The 22,364-nt window shown below is 36.7% G+C and overlaps 1 protein-coding gene across 1 annotated transcript; it reads right to left on the bottom strand.

Moving 5' to 3' along the window:
* Positions 1–1,661: 1,661 nt before the first annotated feature.
* PPWD1 (peptidylprolyl isomerase domain and WD repeat containing 1) lies at positions 1,662–22,334 on the bottom strand. Its single transcript, XM_084880790.1, has 11 exons — positions 22,115–22,334; positions 19,399–19,501; positions 17,147–17,247; positions 16,849–16,969; positions 14,390–14,837; positions 10,058–10,248; positions 9,000–9,189; positions 6,717–6,898; positions 4,221–4,302; positions 2,897–3,079; positions 1,662–1,961 (listed from the first exon to the last, which is right to left on the bottom strand). Exons 1-11 carry the CDS (start codon positions 22,308–22,310, stop codon positions 1,818–1,820), a joined length of 1,941 nt encoding a protein of 646 aa, XP_084736916.1. The 5' UTR covers positions 22,311–22,334; the 3' UTR covers positions 1,662–1,817.
* Between the last annotated feature and the right edge of the window lie 30 nt (positions 22,335–22,364).

Genomic DNA, 22,364 nt, shown 5'->3' with positions numbered 1-22,364 from the left:
GCTTAGCTATACTTTTCTCCTAAATGAGTAAGTAAAAAGGACTAATAAATGTCAGATGGTTTCTTACTAATAACTTAAAACATGCTTTAAAAAAACATCTGGCAATTTGTTTAGGTCTACTGATTATGTTAAGTTTGTAACATGGAATGGAAAAATCCATTAAATATTATTTTCACTCAGACAAAACAATATTTTGAGGGAAATGAGGCATCACCACCACCTGGTGGCAGTATTATCAAAAATTTAGGTTTGAGCTTTTAGGAGTGAATATATCTAAAGGCAGACAAGTCTAAACATCTAAAATTAGTAAGAACTGGTTAATGTCACAGTGAAAAGACATTTTATGTCCAACTTCAAATTCTACATCTTATGAGGAGGAAACAATTCTGAAATAGCAAAGTTTGGCGTGTGCTTCCATCACTAAAAGTCTGTGGTACAGCCCGGCTGGAGTTGCTCAGTGGTTGAGCGTCCTCCCATGAACTGAGATGAGAGGTCGCCTTCTTGATTCTCAATCATGCCTGGGTTGCAGGCTCGATCCCTAATTGGAGGTGTGCAGGAGGCAGGCAGACGGTGATTATCGTCACTGATGTTTCTATTCTTCTCTCTCTCTCTCAAATCAATAAAAACGTTTTTTTAAAAGAAAAGTTTGTGGTATCAAATGAATAAAGGAAATATCCTGCTGATGAACAGAAGGAAAAGTGTAAACTAAGATTTAAAGTATACGAATGAAATCACTAAATGGGTCTGTTGGACAGGTTCTGTCCAGAAATTAGAAGCAATAGTTCTCAATAGTTATGAAGTTATCAGGGTAAGTAAACAAGAAGGGAAGTCAATATAAGACTGGACTCATTGTTTTACTACCATTTCTATTAATCGCTTGTTACATACTAACATTTTTACTCAATGTGTATTTTTTTGATAGTATATTTAGTAAAGTAAGGAAAGAAATACTGAGGACAGAAAAATTATTTAGCTGCATTAGAAAAAGAATGAACTGGTAAATCAATCTGTCTGTAAAACCAAGAACTCATAGATTCATTTAGTATTCTTCTTACATTTGAAAGAATACTTAATAATTATTAAGGAACTTAGTATGACCAAAGGGACTTCCTACTTATTTACTAAAGTTTTATTTACCACTACTTATGACTTAATGATCTAAAGACAAAACTATTTGGCATGGAACACAAACCGTTCAAAAGAAACAGTATATACTATCAGATCCTTTCTTTTTTAATCCTCACCTGAGGACATTATTCCATTGATTTTTAGAGACGTGGAAGAGAGAGGGAAAGACAGAAACATCGATTGGTTGTCTTCTGTACGAGTCCCAACTAGGGCCCAGGCCAGGGAGGAGCCTACAACCAAGGTACATGTCCTTGACCACAATTGAACCCAGGACCCTTAGGTCCACAGGCCAGCACTCTATCCACTGAGCCAAACCGGCTAGGGCTAAGATCCTTTCTTTATAAGTCTAAAGAAACCTGTGAGGGCAGATTAACTGGCATGTTCTAAAAAGCTAAGGAATAAAGGCATACCACTCATTATTTACTATGATTTTGAGTCTCATGAGAAATTACATATAAGGAGTGCTATTTTGCCTGAGTTTAGTCCATTTCAATTTTTCACCAGTGAGAAATATTGCAAGAAAAAAGCAAAGCTTTAGAAATGATCTTTAATGAAAAATATAAAAATACAATTCTGCAATCTTTGAAACATGATTTGTATGTTCAGCAAGTCTTGAGATATTCCCAATGTAAAATAATCCTGTTTACTATATGTGTATTTTTACTTACACATTAAACGATACATCTTATTTACTTGACAGTAATATTTATGATGCTGACATCCTCATAAGGCTTATCTGTTTTGGGATTGACTTTGACGTTGGAGATCCTTTGTACAACTTCCATTCCTTTAATCACTCGTCCAAATACTGTGTGCTTATTATCAAGCCAAGGCTGTGTTGGAGGACAAATGGAAAATCTTGGTAAACCAGGTTTCTTAATTCACACCCTCTGGGCGAGCAAATTAAAGAGAATTTAAATTTATGCTTTACTTTTTTATGTAATTAAAAAGATTTACAGTAATTTCACTTAGAGAATTTTAAGAGTAGTTTCCATATTTATAAGAAAAATATAAGAGCATAGTATAATGTTTAAATATGCGCAGCTTTCAGATCAAAGGGAGCTGGAATGTGTTTGCTAAAGGCAAGTTCCTTTGCATAGTTTAAAAGGCAAATTGGAATAGTTTCAGCAGCATGTGCTTTGGCATTAAAGATGTGGGCACTCAAATGCCGGCTCTGCTACCTGACCTTTGGCAAGTCAGTCATATTTGTTTCCTCATCTATTACTTAAAACTGGGTATAGTGATACTAGAAGGATTGTGAATATTACATAAGACTGTGTGTCTGGCAGTAGTAGTTATATTTTTCTTTCATTGCTTAGTGCTTATTTCCAAAAAAATAAAGTGTATAATTTTTATAATCATGTGGAACTACATTGCAATAGAGGTAGATGTTATACTATATTCTCTCAAATCTACAATGCTATAGGTTGCATTCTGATTTTAGAGATATAAATATGTGTGGGGGAAATGTCTTAAAATCAGGAATTCGTGTATTAAATTCTCCATTCTAAAGACGAGGAAACAGGTCCAGAGGTGAAATACTTTGTTTTGAACTGTACAAAACAATAACAGTGGCGAAGATGACTAAAACTTAAGTGTCCTAAATTACATAAGTATTGTTTTACAATTTCTGATTTGTTGGGTAATTTTATATTTTCTTATCTAAATTATTTTCATTTTGAAGAGACTAATGCAGCTCATCCATTGAATTTACTCTTAGATCATAACTTATGAATCTTTGGCTTACAGATAATGCTGTTCTACTCACCGTTGGTACTACTGTTATGAAAAACTGAGATCCGTTAGTATTCGATCCAGCATTAGCCATGCTGAGTGTATATGGTCTGTCATGTCGTAATGTTGAATGAAATTCATCTTCAAACTCTCCTCCCCATATGCTTTCTCCTCCCATACCAGTACCTGTTGGATCTCCAGTCTGAATCATGAAGCCCTTAACAGAAAGTACACAAAAAATATATTAAACGGGCTGGAGGGAGCCAATGGGGGGAAAAAAAACCATATGTAATACTTTCAACAATAAAGAATTATTAAAAACAAACATATTACACTGTTCTTTTCTATATGTATGCTCTGGAGTTAGGGTTGTCAAGAGTGCTTTGTATTCAGTAAAATTGTAACTTTGTAACTCTATAAAGTAATTAAACTCAGTTAAGTTACACTTTAATTTAGATGATGTATTTCTATTACTCAACTGCTACCAAATTTAAAACAAAATCTAGCCAAAACCAGTTTGGCTCAATGGATAGAGCATTGGCCTGTGGACTCGAGGGTCCCGGGTTCGATTCTGGTCAAGGGCATGTACCTGGGTTGTGGGCACATCTCCGGTGGGGGGTGTGCAGGAGGCAGCTGATCAATGTTACTCTCTCATCGATGTTTCTAGCTTTCTGTCTCTCTCCCTTCCTCTCTGTAAAAAATCAATAAAATATATTTTTAAACAACAAAAAACAAAATCTATAGACATCTATATCTTGCCCAATAGTCTATAATTGAGTATAAATAAGTTTTAGTATCTGTATAGTATCTTATATATTTGCCTCATTCTTCTCACCTCCCTTTCCCTATCCACTTGATTTTCTGGATTTCATTTCATTAATTCCTCCAGAACCCTGAAGGTTGACTTTTCCTCCTATCATTTCTGACTTGTCAGTAAGCAAGAACTACGTATGTTTTATGGAATACTGCCCAACAAGATCCTGGGCAGGGTTCATTCCGCTCTTCAGGAATGCATGGGGGTTCTCACAGATTAAGTGGCACCTGGGCTCTTTTATTACTTAAAATCCTATCTTCTTATTTAACTACTAGAACAGTGGCTATTGGTTTTATCTCAGCGTGACCCCTTTACTCATTATGTGACCTTGTTTTCAGTTGTTGAAAAAATATTGTTGCAGTGTTTCTAAAATGGTAATTATGCTACTATTCCAGTCCTTGATTCTAGATTTGATATTCATCACCATTCTTTTGGCTTCCATAGTCCATTTTTCTTCTTCCTTTCTAATAAACTAAGTGTGAGAGGATGATATGCTTTAGGTTTAAACCTCTTATGCCTTAAATGATAAAATTTGCTAACTTACCTTAATTATACGGTGAAAAGTATGTCCATTATAATAACCATTTCTGCTATGAACACAGAAGTTTTCCACTGTCTTGGGACACCTACAATAAGACATATATTAAAAATATAAAATTTATTCAGAGTATTTAAGACAATTTCTTTGCAGTTCTGCTTCCTAATGGTGTTTTCAATATCATCTGAATGTTTCAGGATAGCCTTTATTTTTTTCATAACCTCTTCTAACCTGAGGACAAATAAGAGTTGAAAGGGCATATAAACAGTAGTATATTATTGTTTAGTAGGCATATGTTTAATGTAGTATCTTTATATCAAGATTGCTTATTATAGTTGAGTTTAACAATATTTAGACTTCAAGGTTATTTAGTTTAAAAAATACAACCATAGCCCTAGCTGGTTTGGCTCAGTGGATAGAGCATTGGCTGGCATACTGAAGGGTCCTGGGTCTGATTCCAGTCAAGTGTACGTGCCTCAGTTGCAGGTTTGATTCCCTGCCCCAGTCTGGGCAAGTGGGAAGCAACCACTATGTGTCTCTCTCACATTGGTGTTTCCCTTTATCTCCCCCCTCCCTTCCACTTCTCTAAAAATAAACAGAAAAATATCCTCGGGTAAGGATTAACAACAACCAAAACGTAAAAACAACCACCACAGCACCTTAAGATATATACAATTTGCTGTATATGATGGGCTAAGTTCCCAGTAAAGGGTAATTTTTTCATAAAAACAGTATTATAGTTACAGTGATATATTCTTGACCAATAACTTATTCAACAAAATGCTATCCTAAATTTAATCAACTTAAAGTGATAATCAGACACACTGAGTATGACGCATTCTAAATAATATTAACTAATCCCACGGTGATTTAATGTGGTATCATTATTCTGTAATAGCCCTTAGAGCTGGGGTTGGAGGAAAAAATCAAGAGAATCCTGAATGAAGTACATCAAGGAGCAACAGGCTTAATGGGTGCATGGGTTCTAAATACTTGAGATGATCCAGGAGTTGAGATACCTAGTTCATCTTTTTTGTTGTGTTAATCCTCACCCAAGGATATTTTTCCATTGATTTTTAGGGAGAGTGGAAGAGAGAGGGAAAGACGGAAAGAAACATCCATGTGAGAGAAACACATCGATTGGTTGCCTCCTGCATGAGCCCTTGACCAGAATTGAACCCGGGACCCTATGGTCCACAAGCCAACATTCTATCCACTGAGTCAAACCATCTAGGGCAGAACTACCTAGTTCTTTGTTCAGTACCAACGTATGACATGATAAAACATTCATATTCAAAATACCTAAGTACTTTTAAATAAAGATGTCACCTTTTGCATCACGACTAGTCAGAGACACTACTGTATTTGGTATTGCATGCTCATTTGCAAACTTTTAAAAATGTCCAAAATACTATTTTCCCTTTTTCAATGGAAGCCCCTGTGTGTTTTACTAGAATTTGTTTTTAAAAATACAGCTTTTTACTGGGTGTAATGAAGAGGAAGTAGATGTCTAGCAAATGTCAGGAAGAAAAAGTATCCTTCCCTTAAGAGATTGCTTTGAGAGGAAAACCAGTTATAATAAGCCAGCCACAAATCTAATAGTTGGGATGTGCAGTTAATGTTAATAGTAATATACATTTGTATGACTTTTTAGTTTCATTCATCACTTTCATAGCCAAGATGTTTTGTCCTTGTATTTTAAACCTGTTGAGTATCTATACCAGGGGTCTTCAAACTACGGCCAGCGGGCCACATGCAGCCCGCAGAGGAGTCTGATCTGGCCCGCCAGGTTTTTTGGGCAGTGAGCACAGCCGAGGTGTTACAGTAGGAATTAGTAGTTCATATAGTCCGGCCCTCCAGCTCTCTGAGGGACCGTGATCTGGCCCCCACTTAAAAAAGTTTGAGGATCTCTGATCTATACTAATAAAAGGATAATATGCAAATTGGTCAGAATGCCCTCACAGCAACAACTGAACAATAGGCCGTGTCGGGTGACCAGGCCGGCAGCGGGTTTAATGAGGGGCGACCAAATGACTGAACAGCAGGCTGTGTGGGGAGACCAGGCTGGTGGGGGAGGGGGCAGTGAGGGGCAACCAAACAACCGAACAGAAGGCTGTTTGGGGTGAACAGGCCAGCAGAAGAGGGCAATGAGAGGGTGGGGGGCAGTTGGGGGCGACCAGGCTGGCAGGGGAGGGCAGTTAGGGGTGACCAGGCAGGCAGGCAGGTGAGCAGTTAGGAGCCAGCGGTCCCAGATTGTGAGAGAGTACAGGCTAGGTTGAGGAAGCCTCCCTCCCCGTGCATAAATTTCATGCACCAGGCCTCTAGTGTGCATATATGTATAAAAAGTAACAGTTTATCAGAAATTTCAGGATTGATGCTCTATCAAAGATTTCAATTCTGCAAAATTCCTTAAATCAAAATAACAAAAAAATTTTAAGTTACACAGTTTCTTCAAATATACACATTTAAAATGGTGTTTGAGCAAACAAAAACAATACATACTCAACAGGAAAAAGTTTGATATGAATGTCTCCCATGCTTGTGTGGATAATGGCACTATCTGAAACTCGTTTGGGCCCTTCAGCCTGAGTAGCTGCCATAACTTCCTCTTTAGAAGGTTTCTCATTAAAAACATCTCGGTCAGAATCTGCACTTTTTGTATCTTCTGGTTCTCGTTTGGTAAACTAAATGGAGGAAAATAAAAAGTGAGTAAATGAATTAAAATTTTCATGTGGTTAAAGTTTATGAACAAGCAAATTTAATTTCTAATGAAATATTTGAGGAAGGTATGAATTCATATCAGAATAAGTCCTTATTTCAGGAATCACTTCCTATCAAAGGGTGTGTAAGGCAGTTAAATTATTTTTATACTTATGTGAACATAATCTATAAATGAAGATGGATGATTTTAAGCAGAAATTTTTTGAGCATATACACATTTAACAAGATTCAGGTTTTCTTGACGTAGGGTTCTACTTCTGCCTTCTAGCATGTCCTAACCTACCACCCGTTGCCTACTTTTCACTAGAAACCCTGGGTTTCAATACCAGCTTTGTCATTTATGGGTTATGTGACTTTGGGGAAGTAAATTCACTTCTTACATTTCCTCATTTGTAATAAGAACTACCCCAAATGGTATCTGTCACGAAGATTAAATGAAGAGATGCAAACTCCTTAGAGAATAGAGCTTACCATATAGATTAAGTTTACCAGCATTTGGAGAGGAGGGAAAAGGGAAGGGGAGAGATCAACCAAAGGACTTGTATGCATGCATATAAGCATAACCAATGGACACAGACCCTAGGGGGGTTAGGGCACGAGCAGGGGGGTTGGGAGGGCAATGGGGGATAAGGACACATATGTAATACCTTAATCAATAAAGAAAAGAAAAAAAGAATAACCAACTTATCACAAATGAGATCAAGTTCTTTATGGTTAATGTAGCAAATGACCTAAAAATGAAGAATTTTAAGGTAGGAGGCCACCTAATACAGACAGCTAGGGAGTTAGGCAGAGAAATATAGTAAGTCCTCACTTAATGTCATTGTTAAGTCCTTAGAAATGTGACTAATCAAAACAATGTATAACAAAATCAATTTTACCACAGGCTAATTGATATAAATGAGTTAAGTTCCTATGGTATTACTTCTGATCACAAAAACATCACCCCAACTTCTAAATAAAGATCCAAGACACTTTTAATATTAAACATTGAAATGAAACAATGAAATAAATGTGAGCTATACATATATTAAAGAAAGATTAGCAAGAACCAGTTAGATAAAATTATTTCATAACCTGCTTATTCCAGTGCAGGGTGATGGGTGTCTGGAGCCTATCCCTGCAGTCCAGGGCTCAAGGCGGGACTCCACCCTGATCAGGACCCTGCTCCATGCAGGACACACTCACACACTCCTACACTCACTCAGACTGGGACAATTCAGACATGCAATTAACTTATGTGCACATCTCTATGATTGAGAGGAAACGAGTACCCAAAGAAAACCCACACAGACATGGGAAGAATGTGCAAACTCCTCACTGACAGTGGTTCCAGCCAACAATCAATTTCCTCTTCCCCCTCATCAATGTTAAAAGGAAATGACAATATTTGAGGACCTGCTGTAATCACATTTGGGTCTCAGAAAGTCTCTAACTTGCAGTGTGAAGGACAGAATACAAGGACATGAGTTCTCTAGATTTTTCTGTTTAGTTGAATAGTTCAGATGGTGCTACTTCTAGATAGCTTCGTAGTTTGATTTTGAGCCCATTTTTAATGAACATGTAAAGTACTTTTAATTCACTAGGAAAATATATTCCTTAGGAATATACAGTTCTAAAGTAGCAACATTACAAAGTAGTCAAATGGTTAAAAAAAATGTGTTTAGAGAAGAAAATGTGCAAGTTCAGGGGAAATAAATTATGTTCAAGAGCAAAAATTGTAAAATAATAAACACAGAATAATTTTTAAAACCCCATAGTAAAGACTATTTTGGCTTCAATTATTACCATAACCACTTACTTCCTGTTATTTTAGACAACATAAATAGTTATAAAAGCGAGGTTGAAAAATTTTCAAAACAGAATAGAAAATGGTACAGAAATACTTACAATCAAGTCCTACTTAAAAATTCTACAATATTAATGTTACAAGATAGTATTCTGGTCCTTTAAAACGTCTATTATTGCCAACATTCTCTTCAGTTGAAAGCACAGGCCAAGGAAATAAAACTCCAACCAAACTGGAAGAAACATTAAGGTCTCTCTCTTAATACTTCCACATACCATATAAAATCTATTCTTTTTGAAAGACGTACAGACTATTGTTGGGTCAGCTTGCATATTCTGAAGAACGGGGTTTTCAGAAGCTTTCATTTCTATAGTAGTTGCAGCACGATGTTTTTTGGCTATCCCCTGGAACAAAGCCAATTGCATCACCCTAATATTTTCTTGCTTGCCTAAGATTCGCACACACCTGGAAAACACGACGTTTTATACGATAAAATTTTCAGAGTTAATTCCAATCATAACAACTTTACTGATAAAAGCTGGGAATCAGCTATTCTTTATCTTTGTACAAAATAACTAGTGGAAGATTTTAAAAAAGTGTTTCTTTACCCACCTCATCACCAAAAAAAGCTATTTAAAATTGGTAGGGAGCTATAATTTTCAGGTTAAAAAAAAATGCAATCATTCAGTCATATAGTCTTAACCTAGTATTCCCATTATTTTAGTGTATGTGCAAACCTTCAAAGGATTTTGTATTGCTAAGAACTAAATATAAATAAATTTGTTTATATGTGAGAATGTACAGCACAATATTTCTTTCTCCTTAAAATATACTTTTAAGTTCTTTTTATTTACCTTCGGTGATAGTATCTGATTGTAGCTTTCTGAACTAAAACCAAATGGACTGTTTGCACAAAGGCTTATTGTGGTTTCATGCATTTTAAGTTCTGATTTTATGTCTAGCAGGATGTAATGCCGAATTCTGTGGTTAAAATATTTGGCAACATTTAACATGAACCAGGCTAATTTAAATCAATAATCAAAAGACAGACTATAACTTGTTAAAAAAAAAAAAAAAAAAGCAACAACAACAACTTGAAACTATGCATATCTTCTTTCCATTTCTTTCACAAACATGAGTGGAAACTTTTTACATAAGAGTATAAACAACAGAAAGACCACAGAAAAATCCAGTCAAAACATTTGGTTAAGTTTAGACATTTGGGATCATTCCACTTGTCTTGGAACAAACAAAACTCCCATTGTTTCCCTGAAGGAGGAAATGATCCCCAATAAATGCATTAAAAAAAACCATACATCATATTAAAGCTTACCGGTTTGTTTCTACATTTATAACTTTAATGCCCAGCATTGTTCCATATAGCACAAAGTGTCCAGTTTCATCAAAAACGATATTAATTAATCTCACTGCATCCACCTTCTCCAACTCACGTTCTACAGCCATTCGTCGGCCAAATTCCATGTCTGGTAGCTGTTGCCTCATTTGCTGTAGTTCAGTAAACATCTAGGAAACAACCCATTTATTAACAAAAAAGCTACATAATAAAGGGAATGCTAATTCAAATAGAAGCAGAGTACACATTAAGAGCAAGTGACAGTTTGTGTATTTGTGTTGTCGCATGGAGGATTCTAAACACTATTTCAATCATAAAAAATAATTTACACTAACTGGTTCTTCTAATTAAAAAAAAACCCAGTCAATGTAATTACTACTTTATAGGATATTACTGCTGTCACTTATAAGCTACAGACTATCAGTTTCTATTAGACATATAATGTGAACCATATAAGTAATTTAAAATTTTCAAGAAGCTAAATTAAACAAAAATGAAACAGGTAAAATTAATGTTTTATTTAACCCAACATATCTAAAATATTAACATTTAAACATTAAGCAATTCCATAAAATTCCATTTTTTTCTTATGTTAAATCTTTGAAATTATATTTTATACTTTCAGTTTCTCTCAATTTGAAGTAGCCACATACTCAAGAGCCACATGTGGCTACTATATTAGATGATGTAGCTGTAGACTATGAAGTCCTTATATAAGGATCACAGGGCCTGACATACTAAGCACTCAGTAGGAGGAGGAGGGGGAGGAGGAGAGGAGGAGGAGGATGAGGAAGAGACATACTAAGCACTCAATTTTTTTCTTAATCCTCACCCTAGGATAAGTTTATTGATTTAGAGAGAGATGGAGAAGGAGAGGGAGGGAGAGGGAAGGAGAATGAGAGTGAGAGAAGGGAACTGGGGGGAGAGAGGGTGGAAAGGATGGAGGAGAGATGAGGAGGGGGAAGAGGAGGAGGAGGAAGAGAAAGAAGAGAAGAGAGAGAGAGAAACATTAATGAGAGAGAGAGAGAGAGAGAGAGAGAGAGAGAGAGAGAGAGACAGACAGACAGACAGACAGACAGACATTGATGAGACACTCCCCAACCAGGGTGCTCAACCTAACTGGGATCATATGCAGGGTACAGGGGATCATGCTCTAACCAACTGAGCCACCCAGCTAGGGCTGCACTCAATTCCTGTTGAAAGAATAAACTCTTATTATTTCACTAATGTATAACAATTTCATGATATTTCTGAAAATATTTCAAGTTTTGACATGGAGCAATATTTATAGTTAGATTGTTATTAGTAAATATAATGTAGGATAGATGCTTACTTTTATGGGTATACTTTGGTTTGGAAATTTGGTTTACTATTAAAAAAAAATTATTTTATTTTATTGATTTCAGAGAGGAAGGGAGAGGGAGAGATAGAAACATCAATGATGAGAGAGAAATATAGACCGGCCACCTCTTACACATCCTCTACTGGGGATTCAAGCCCACAACCCAGGCACCTGCCCCTGACGGGAATTGAATCCAGGACCCTTAGGTTCGCAGGCTGATGTTCTCTATCCACTGAGCCAAACCAGTTAGGGCTACTTTATATATATATATATATATATATATATATATATATATATATATATATATATATACACACACACACACACACACACACACACACACATATATATATATATATATATATATATATATATATATATATATATAGATCATTAATACACAAAAATAGCGGTCACATCCAATTACTATTATTACACGATAGGCCTCCCAGAATATATGATCTTTACAGTTAGGGCATCAAAGAGCATATTTCAAAAGTAGTTCTCCATTGCAGATGAAAATAAGCCAGATTTATGTTCCATCTACTTTTTTTTCATGTCGGTGCTAACTAGAAATCTTCATTTTTTATATAATATATATATGGAATGAACAATATGCTCCAAAAATCAAGAGGAGGTAGGTGTGTTAGGGAATGGTCTTATAGACCAGCTAAAAAAGCCTAGTCATTAGAGTTCCTTTTCTCCAATCTGTGAGACTAATATATATATGTTATTAATTTCTATATTCAAATGTCAGAAACAGCTTAGAAGTTAGAGAGAGGATTCAGTTTCAAGACTTACAGTTTGTAGATGGCCATCTGCCATTGATTTCAGAGAGGAAAGGAGACAGAGAGAGAGATACATCAATGATGACAGAGAATCATTGATGGGATGCCTCTGCACTCCCCCTACCGGGGATCAAGCCAGTAATCTGGGCATGTGCTCTGACCAGGAATTGAACCTTGACCTCCTAGTTCATAGGTTGACACTCAACCACTGAGTCGAACCAGCTGGGCCATATATTTATTTTGTTAATCTAATCTGATAAGTACATCAGAATCCTGCTATAGAACTCTAGCCTTACTATCAGGACCTCTGTGATACACAACTATGTGGCCATATGCAGTGATTCTGGCTAATAAATGCTAGAATATACTTCACACCATCCAATCAAATTTCTTGTCTTTTTAACTAGAACTCTTACTGGTTAGAAACTTCTCCCTGTGACATGTAACTGTGAAAATCCAGTGACTTACTAGTTACTAGCATTGCAACTAATTTAAATGGCATTTGCCTTTTTTTTTCTTCTTCAAACTTTCAAATTCTGAATCAACTTCTGACATAGGTTTTAATACTGAGCTCTTGATACTTTAGTTCTATCACTTCGACAAATGTTGAAGATAACAGTGAAGAAATAGAGGGGACTGAACAGCTCAGAGTATGTATGTTAAAGTGATTTATATCCAGAAACTAGGATTTGGATATTTCTTTTCCTAGGGAAGCTTGGAAGAGCTGCAAGTTGGTAGAGTTTTTCAAATTATATTTAACACTTGCCACCAAACAGCAGTGCCACTAATAAGAGTGATAACATTTTTGAAGAGTTTAATGCAGGGAATATAATGTAAATTGGTTACCACGGAGACTGGAATCAACACTGTTATACAGTAAATATTACTGCTACAAAGGCTCAACACAGACTCTTACCACTAGCAGTTAAAGAACTACTTGATGAAAACAGCTGATGAGATCCAATTTTCCACAAAAATTAGTTAACTCTGCATGGATGTACTCTTATTCTATAATGATAGGCTCTAACAAATTCTTGTTAGCAGTAATTATGTGTCAGGTACTATTCTTAATGCTGGAGATATAATCATGAGCCAAAATAGATACAGGACCATAGATTGTATAAAGTTTAGTCTATTGGGGGTTGATATATGTGAATCAAATTATTGGACCATACAAAATGCTTTCTAAAAGACAATAGTGATATACAGTCACATTAAGAAAAGTTTTCCTAGACTGGATGAATAGTGAAAAACTACCAGAGGAAGATACACTTTCACTGAGATTTGAAGAGTAAGTTCAGCAGGTAATGGGAGAAATGGAGGGAGGGGTAACTCCAGGTAGAAGGAACAGAATGTTCAAGAAACTGAAGCAAGGCCTACTGGCTAGAGTAAGAGGCAGGGAGAAAGGTGAGTTACACTAGGCTGTAATAGTAGGCGACACTGCAACATGGCACGCCATTATTTTGGTCTTGATCCTAAAAACAATAGGAAGTAACTGAAAGGTTCAAAGGATGACATGATCAGACATGTGCTTTAAAAAAATTACTCTACATGTAGCATGGATAACAGATTAGATACTAGAAGATTATGTTATAAGCCAGGCAAAAGATCATGAACTATGATAGTGACAGGTGTGCTGAAAGGAAATGGGTGGATTTAAAGTATATTTAGAAAGTAAAATTATCAGGACTCATGATAAATTAAATAGAGATGTAAGAAAGCAGAGTTAAGGATGACTCAGGTTTCTGGCTTGTACAATTAATGGATGTTGATGCCATTCATGAAGATTGGGGGGGGGGGGGGGCGGGGAGATAGAAAAAATGGAAAAGATAGTACCAGGTCTGTTCATAAAAGAAACCTGGAGAAATAAATTTGGGAATAGTCATAGACAGACACGAGTAAATAGAGTGGGAAGAGAGGGTGGCTTAGAATGAGTTCTGAAGATCTTAAGAGAATGAACTTGCAAACAAAACAAAACAGAAAAAAACATACATACTAGAAGGATCATTGGCTCCGAAAAAATAAACCTAGGAAAGTGTTTTGAAGAGCAACGATGCAAGACAGCAGGCAATCAAATATCAATTTAATATCCTGAAAAAATATCTATTAAAGAAATAGCACAAAACAAAGACATTTTCGGGGGGGGGGGATATATATATATTAAATATAAATTGCACTTACACTTAGTGATTCATCAAAGACTCTCATGAGTTTTCCAGTTAAAAACCTGAAAATTCTAACTTTTCTATCAGAACCAATTGTAGCTATTTTCTTCCCATCAGGTGAAAAACATATGCTGGTTGGATAAGCCTTGCACTTGGCAAATTCATATAAATCTGTGTCAGTTTTATATTCCCAGCTCACATTTTTGGGGAATTTATATTCATGGGGAGGCCCAGTCCAGTATTCAATCATTCCAGATTTGTCGGAAGACACTACTGCTTTGTAAACTGGGTTTAACCGTATTTGAGTAAGAGGTGACGTATGGAGTTTGTCAAAAACATGAAGTGGCTGGTTATCTCCTCGACCATCATAAATAAAAATTTTTCCTGTACTCTTCTCAGAAGCAGCAACTGATGATATGGCATCTCCTGGGCAATAGATCCATTCGCATTGTCCAGGAAAATAGCTGAAATAATAAAGAATTGAGAGAAAAGGGAGGTCAACACAAGAAATAAGTATCCCTTCCTACACCCACTACCAAAAAATGTCCTGGCCAGTGATCAGTGATTTGGCTAGTTTGGGATTCCTTGCTCAAAAAAGGCAGAGAGTTACAGAATGGGGAGGAACAACTAAGGACAGTTACTGATTTTTCTCATTCTGACCTCATCAGTGCATTGATAATAACTTCTGAGGATCTACAATCTACCAGAAGAGAATTGCTATATAGCAGACCATTTACTTCTGTTGAGTAGAAAAGGAAATCTAACTAGACCTGGGACTTGAGATAGTTTAGGGCAAACCTTTTTGAACAGTATGTTATAAATCCATCCTTGAAATATTAAAACTCAAATTATTTTAGTTATTTTCTTTCTATGTTCAAAAGAAAATCATGTTTTTATCACACTATCATTATTGGTAACTTGATATTAAAACTATAAGCTATGAACATGCATCCTGATGACCAGAGTTAAAAAAATGAGATAGAGTTAATCAACACACCAAACTTTTACATTTAGATGAGTGTTGTCTCCTTCAAAGTAGTAATCAGTCTGAGAAGTTACCATTATTCTAATGATGGTGCTGATGCTCAAAACATTTTTGGGACTCTTCTCTTTTAATTTCTATCAAAGCCTAAAAAAATACTCCGTCAATATTTGCAAAGGTGGCAAATGTTCAATATTTATGTATAGATTTTATTTTTAAAATAGCTAACATGGGGAGCAAAGCTGGGGAGTAAGACAAATGATCAATAGGTGTTTCTATTTGTAATAAAAAAATAAGTTCTGACCATAAATGAGACTGATTTCCTTTAGTGGCTTGTACACTGGTTTAATAGGAAATTCCAAGAGTCCTGCTCTGTATTGAACTACTGTTTTTCTCCATCCCAATTCACATGATGAAGCTCTAACCGCCAATGTAATGGTATTTGGCAATAGGGTCTTTAGGAGGTAATTAAGTTTAAATGAGGCCTTATGGGTGGGGCCTTATCCCCATAGGCCTGTGGTCTTCTAAGAAGAAGAGGGAGATATTTCTCCTTTCACCCCTCTGTTCCCAATGAAAATACAATGTGAAACACAAAGAGAATTCACACCAGAAATTAAACCCTGCTGCAACCTTGATCTTGGACTTTCCAGCCTCCAGAACTGTGAGAAAATAAATTTCTGTTTATGCCACCCAATCTTTGGTCTTTTTTTGTGGCAGTCTGAGCAGACAAAAACATGTCTCAAAACTATTTCTGACAACAATGCTAAAACCTTCAAGGTGACATTCATTTAGGTGTATATAAATTCAGGTGTATGTTATCTTTAAAAAGATATGCTTAAAGCAAAGTATTAGTCTCATTACTGTACAATTTAACTACTAAGTTTGGGTATCAATATACTTCAAAGTTTAAAATCATCAACAATTAACTTCTATTCTAAAAATATGTATTAGCTTTCTAAGAACTCAATACCACAAGTTTAACTCTAATTACCAGTAAATTATACATGATGGACCCTTGTCATTAAGCAGTGTTAAATAGATTTAGTGAATTCTTGCTATGATGCTGTTTTGGAAATTTCTGCAGTGATTATGACAAAAACCACAGCAGAAGCCTCCAAACAGCATCATAACAAGGATTCACCATTTCCCAAGCGAAATCCAAAGGTACATTTTTTTAATGGAATGGTAACGTATTCGGTTTAGAAATACCTATTGGTGAAGTTTAATTTAAAAATTATGTCATGCCCCACTGGTATGGCTCAGTGGTTGAGCATCAACCTATGAAACAAGAGGATATGGTTCGATTCCCGGTCAGGGCACATGCCCAGGTTGGAGGCTCGATAGGGGTTTTCGCAAGAGGTAACCTATCAATGATTCTCTCTCATCATTGATGTTTCTATCTCTCTCTCTCCCTTCCTTTCTGAAATCAATAAAAATATACTTTAAAAAATTATTTCACTAAGTCAAAAAATTGTAATTTAAAAAAGACTCACCCAAGCTTCAGCATATTGATCATGTCAAAGTTCACTACATCAAACACCTTCATTGCTTTATCATCACCCACAGAACAGAACAATGCTCCCTCGGAGCTAACTGCAATACTTTCAATAACTCCTGTTTAAGTAAACAAAATTAAAATATCAAATACCAATGACAGTTTAAAAAACTTTATGGAACTAACATCTTTATATTTAATAAGTATATTGGAACTTAACACACACACACACACACACACACACACACACACGTTAGTACAGTAAGAGAGCCAAAAAAAAAAAGTGAAATTCTTACCCAGGTGACTGCGAAAATGTTTAACAAATTCAATTCCTTCTTCTACCTTTTTCCAGAACTTAACATGTCCATCATGACTGGCAGTGATAATAAAATCTGTCCTGCACATACGAAATTATAAAAGTTAACATCTAAAACAAACCTATGAATCACTCAATATCCCCAAGGCAATCAAACTGAGAATCTCTGACTCTTTCAGAATAGGTTTTAAAAAAAACACACAACCTTCCTTTATGCAAGCCACTATATTAGGATAGAACATTGCAAATTTTAAAGTACTTTTCTGGATATTGTAACTAATTTTCATCTTAAGACCTAGGCTCAGAATTGAGTTGGGACTTGACATTAAAAAAATAAAGATAATAAATCTCACTAGACTTTAGAGTATTTGAATGTTAAAATTACCCTACTGGCTATCTTTTCACAGGGAAAAGGTTCTATTTTTCATAAGTTCATAAATTAAATCTCCACATATTACTTCCATATACGTACAGAAAGATTCAACATAGGTTTGTTTGTATTCTATGCAAGGTATTTTGGTTGTTTAAATTACCAAAAATATAGTTGGGAAAAAAGTATTTTGTACAGAATAATCTTGTCTGCAGGTATATTAAAATAGAAACCATTTATTAAAACCTACTATGTGCCAGGTACTTTATACACATTACCTTATTTAATCTTTACAGGAACTCTATTAGTGTAGGTATTTTTTATTATTTTATGAATTAGAACAGTGGTCGGCAAACTCATTAGTCAACAGAGACAAATATCAACAGTATAATGATTGAAATTTCTTTTGAGCCAAATTTTTTAAACTTAAACTTCTTCTAATGCCACTTCTTCTAAATAGACTCGCCCAGGCCCTGACATTCAATGTCAGACCTGCCTAACTTCAAAATCTATAATCTTTCTGTTATACCCTGCTGTTTTGGGCAAAACACACACACACACACACACACACACACACACACACACACACACACACACAAAAAAAAGCTTGAGGAGCCTGGACAGTGTCCCTCAGTGAACAGAACATCAGCTCAAGCACTGAGGTGTCATGGGGTTGATTCCCAATCAAGGGCATGTACCTGGGTTGCAGGTTCGCTCCCTGGCCTGGTTGGGGCACATGTGGGAGGCAACCAATCAATGTGTCTCTCACATCGATGTTTCTCACCCCGCACCACTCTCAAAACTTAATGGAAAAAATATCCTTGGGTAAGGATTAACAATAACAACAAAAAACTTGAGGAGAAAGTGATAGCAATTCTAGTCTAATATGCTGCTTTAACACAGACAAAAAGTGTTAATGTCTATTAGAATAATTCTATAAAGAAAAAATAAGGATATTTTGTTACCACAATTAAAAATGATATTTTAATTACATGTATATCTTAAATGGCTTCCAATTAATTCAAAGAGCAAAGTAATTCATCTACTTCTTTTCATAATCACTGCCAATATCATCCAAGTCACCATCATATCTCATCTAGATTTCTATACTAGTTAGTCTCTTAACTGCTCTTACTTTATCCATTCTGGCCCTGTCTAAATCATTAATCTCACCACAGCCAGAGTGGTCTTAAAAAAATAAACCTATGTTACTCTCCTGATTATAGGCTCAAAATCCATACAAGGAATAGAAAATTCTCTAGGACTTAACCGTTGCATTTTTTGCTCCAGCCTCATCTGCCATTTAACTTCTCCAAACCTGCTTTCTCACCTATAAAATGTAGATTATAGTATTACCTCATTAGACTGTTCTTAAAATGAATGAGATAATTTATGAAAAATCTTTAGAGCAGTATTGGGTATAATATGCACTTAACATACAGTAGAATATTACTATTATGATTATTCTACTCCAAATCCCATACATTTATTTTGAAGGTCCTGTGACATTTCCAGACTGTCCTAGTTCTAATCATTTCCCCATTAGTGCTGAAGGGGCCAGCTACCAATTACTCCATCTATTTAACTAATATACTCTTTTCTGGAAAGCTCAGACTAATTCATCTTCTTTTGGCATTTATTTCCAAAAGACATGCGCACAAACTGAAGAGTTCTGTCTTAGAGGATGCATTCCTTGTGTGATACAGGAAAAAACATGTCAGCCTTAAGTTAAACTTCTAAAGAACCTATAAAATTAAATAGAAATCCATAATATCCTAAAGTTACTTCTATTAGTCCATGTCAAAATTTAAGTATCTTAAAAAAATCTTTTCAGAAAATGTAAGAAGATATGATACACTTACTTGGTGCACACTACATGGGTGATAACATCTCTATGCATATAGCTGCGCTCGTACATAGATGCACTGGGGAGATTATCAAGATATACTCTTTCAAACTCTAGAACTGAAGAAAAAGAAAAAAATTGTTTTTAACAATTCGAACTAAATACTATTTTGTATTTCTAAATTCCATGTTGTATTTTCATCTAGATTTTCTTTGTCTATTCCGCATGTAATAAAAACAAAAATCCAGTGTCTCATGTTAGTTGTAACTTTTATTATTGCACTAATATTTAGCCAGTCACAAGTTCTTAAGTAATACATAGATACTTAACTGTCCCCAGAACTTAAGCACTGAATGGCTGGCTTAATATGAAGGTTTCATTCAAAAACAAAAATAAAAACCTTAAAAAGCTTCATGAAAATACCACAACCATTTTTCTAACCATATAGATCCAATTATTAGTGCTAATTTAAATAATAAGAGGCCAGTAGCCATCTATAAGATGTCTCAGTTTATCTTTAAGGCACTAATCCTCTTTGAAGCATGATACTGGTTTTTTTAAGAGTTGAGAAAACCCTAGAGAGTATCCAGTTGACTGCTTCCAAAGCACTTTCCAGGTGATAGACATTTGTAAGAGTGATAATGTGAGAAAATATTCATTATATGTTCTATAAGCAATTTTACTACTAAAAGATAGTATTTGTGTACCTACCAAAATAATCCAACGACTATTTTATTTACCCAAAAATGTCCACAAAGTTGCCAAGTAAAATGAGCTATTTCAGTTATTATAACTATTGTATATCAGACTCTATCCAATGGATTACTTTTTCCATTATTTTTAGTAACAAAATCCCCAGTTTTACATGAGCATACTGACATCCAGCTATAATCTTTCTCACTTCCTGCAGTTAAGTATAACATTGCACTAATGAGGTAAAAGTGGAAATGTTGTGTCACACAGTCAAGAACTCTCCTTCAAAAGAAATAAAAGGTGTACCCTTCTTCTCTTCCTCAGTATTATAATGTGGAACTGGGATATCCTCCTTCCTATCTAATAAAAGAGTAATATGCAAATCCACTGTACCTCCACTATACTCACCAGCCAATCATGAGCAAGTATGCAAATTAAGCCAATCAAGATGGCTGTGGCCGTGGAGTGAGCAGAAGGCTTGGGTTTCCCCAGCAATGGTGGAAGCCAAGCTCCCGCAGCCCTGGCCTCCGCTCAAGGCTACAAAGTTTCAATTATATAAGACAAATAAATCCCAGATACCAGGGCCTCTGCTTGGGTGGGGGGGAGGGGTGTGGTCAGCCTGCAAACCACCACAGGCCCCTCACCCAGGCCACCCCACGCCCCAAGGGAACCCCCATCCTGATTCGGGACATCCTCAGGGTAAATGTGCCGGCACCACCTGTGCACCAGGCCTCTATCCTATCTAATAAGAGTAATATGCAGATTGACCATCACTCCAACACACAAGATAGCTGCCCCAGTGTGGAAACAAGATAGCCTCCACAAGATGGTCAGCAGGGGAGGGCCTGCAAGGGAGTGTAGTTAGGACAATCAAGCCTGCAGGGGAGGGCAGTTAGGGGTGATCAGGCCTACAGGGGAGGGCAGTAGGGGCAATCAGGCTGGCAGGAGAGCAGTTAGGCATCAATCAGGCTGGCAGTGGAGTAGTTAGGGGATAATCAGGCTGGCAGGCAGAAGTGGTTAGGGGCAATCAGGAAGGCAGGCAGGGGAGCAGTTGGGAGCCAACAGTCCTGCATTGTGAGAGGGTAAATAAACCGGGTAGAGAGAGACACCAAGATACCCCAACAGTCATCCAGTGGAGAAAGAGTATGGCACAAGTGCACAGGAAAAACAAGGGGTTATTATGGAAATATACTGGCTAGATAAGGCCTTGTAAGTCATCATAGGGCGTTTGGACTTTATTTTAAAAATAATGAGATATAATTAAAAAGTAAGGAAAAGTGATAAAGTAAGACTTGAATTTTCAAAAGGTCACATTTTAATGGTCTTACCCGTTTAAGGAAACATTTCATAGAACTCGAAGGAAAATGAAATGTAATCTATTCCTTTACTCACTTGTTTTGTTTGATAACATTTTGTCACTGTTCCACGTTAACAGCAAAAGTGCTTCCTGTCCTGGTATGTGAGGAGTACGGTTTGAAAACCACCACAGAGCTCGTGTTTTCGAAGAAAATACGTGATCCAGGACACTTAACCCCTGGATCACAAAACTCAATAGTTGAAGAGTCAGGGTTCAACTTATCTTTACTTACGAACACACTTTATGATTCTAAATAGGCACTGCCATTCACTCACTCCCAATACTGGGACACCGCCCCTGAACTGAACGCCTGTAAGAGGACCAGTCAGTCCTCTTCCACATCTTCCTACCGGAGTTATAAATTCCAACCTCCTAAGACCGTTGCAGGGACTAAAGGACAGGCGCCAGGAACACAGGCGCACTGGCATAAAGAAGCATTGGCATCTATATACCATATCAAATACTATCAGATTAATAGTATTTGCTATGATCAAGAAGACGCTGTACAGCCTCCAAATCATTACTTCGGGAGCACGTCCAGGCGCAGACTGAGTGGCCACAAGTGAGAAGACCGACCCTGGGTTCCGAGGGCACAAAAACCTCACACACACACACCACCGTCTTGGGGTCTGGCTTTCAGGTCCCCACTCGGGGCGCGCAGCCTGCCTCTGCCTGTCACTACCTTTCCTCTTCTTGGCCAGAGTTGCCTCTACAGGTAAGGGCCCAACCCAGCGCTCTTCGCTGTCCTCCTCGTTCTCTCGGGCCATGGCTACCGCCGCGGCCAGCTCGCTCTCTTTGGGTTCCGTCTTCTCCGGCTCCTCCGGGTCTCGGCGCCGTCTTCTTCTCTGCTGGGAATCATTGCCGCCTTCCGCCGCCATGTTGTCCGAAGCGTCAGAAGAGGCGCGACGCTCTCAGCTCGACAGCCAATCCCG

The sequence above is a fragment of the Pipistrellus hanaki genome, assembly GCF_964339955.1.
Source record: "Pipistrellus hanaki genome assembly, chromosome: 4".
Classification (NCBI taxonomy): domain Eukaryota; kingdom Metazoa; phylum Chordata; class Mammalia; order Chiroptera; family Vespertilionidae; genus Pipistrellus; species Pipistrellus hanaki.
This window is presented reverse-complemented; position numbering and strand designations above follow the sequence as displayed.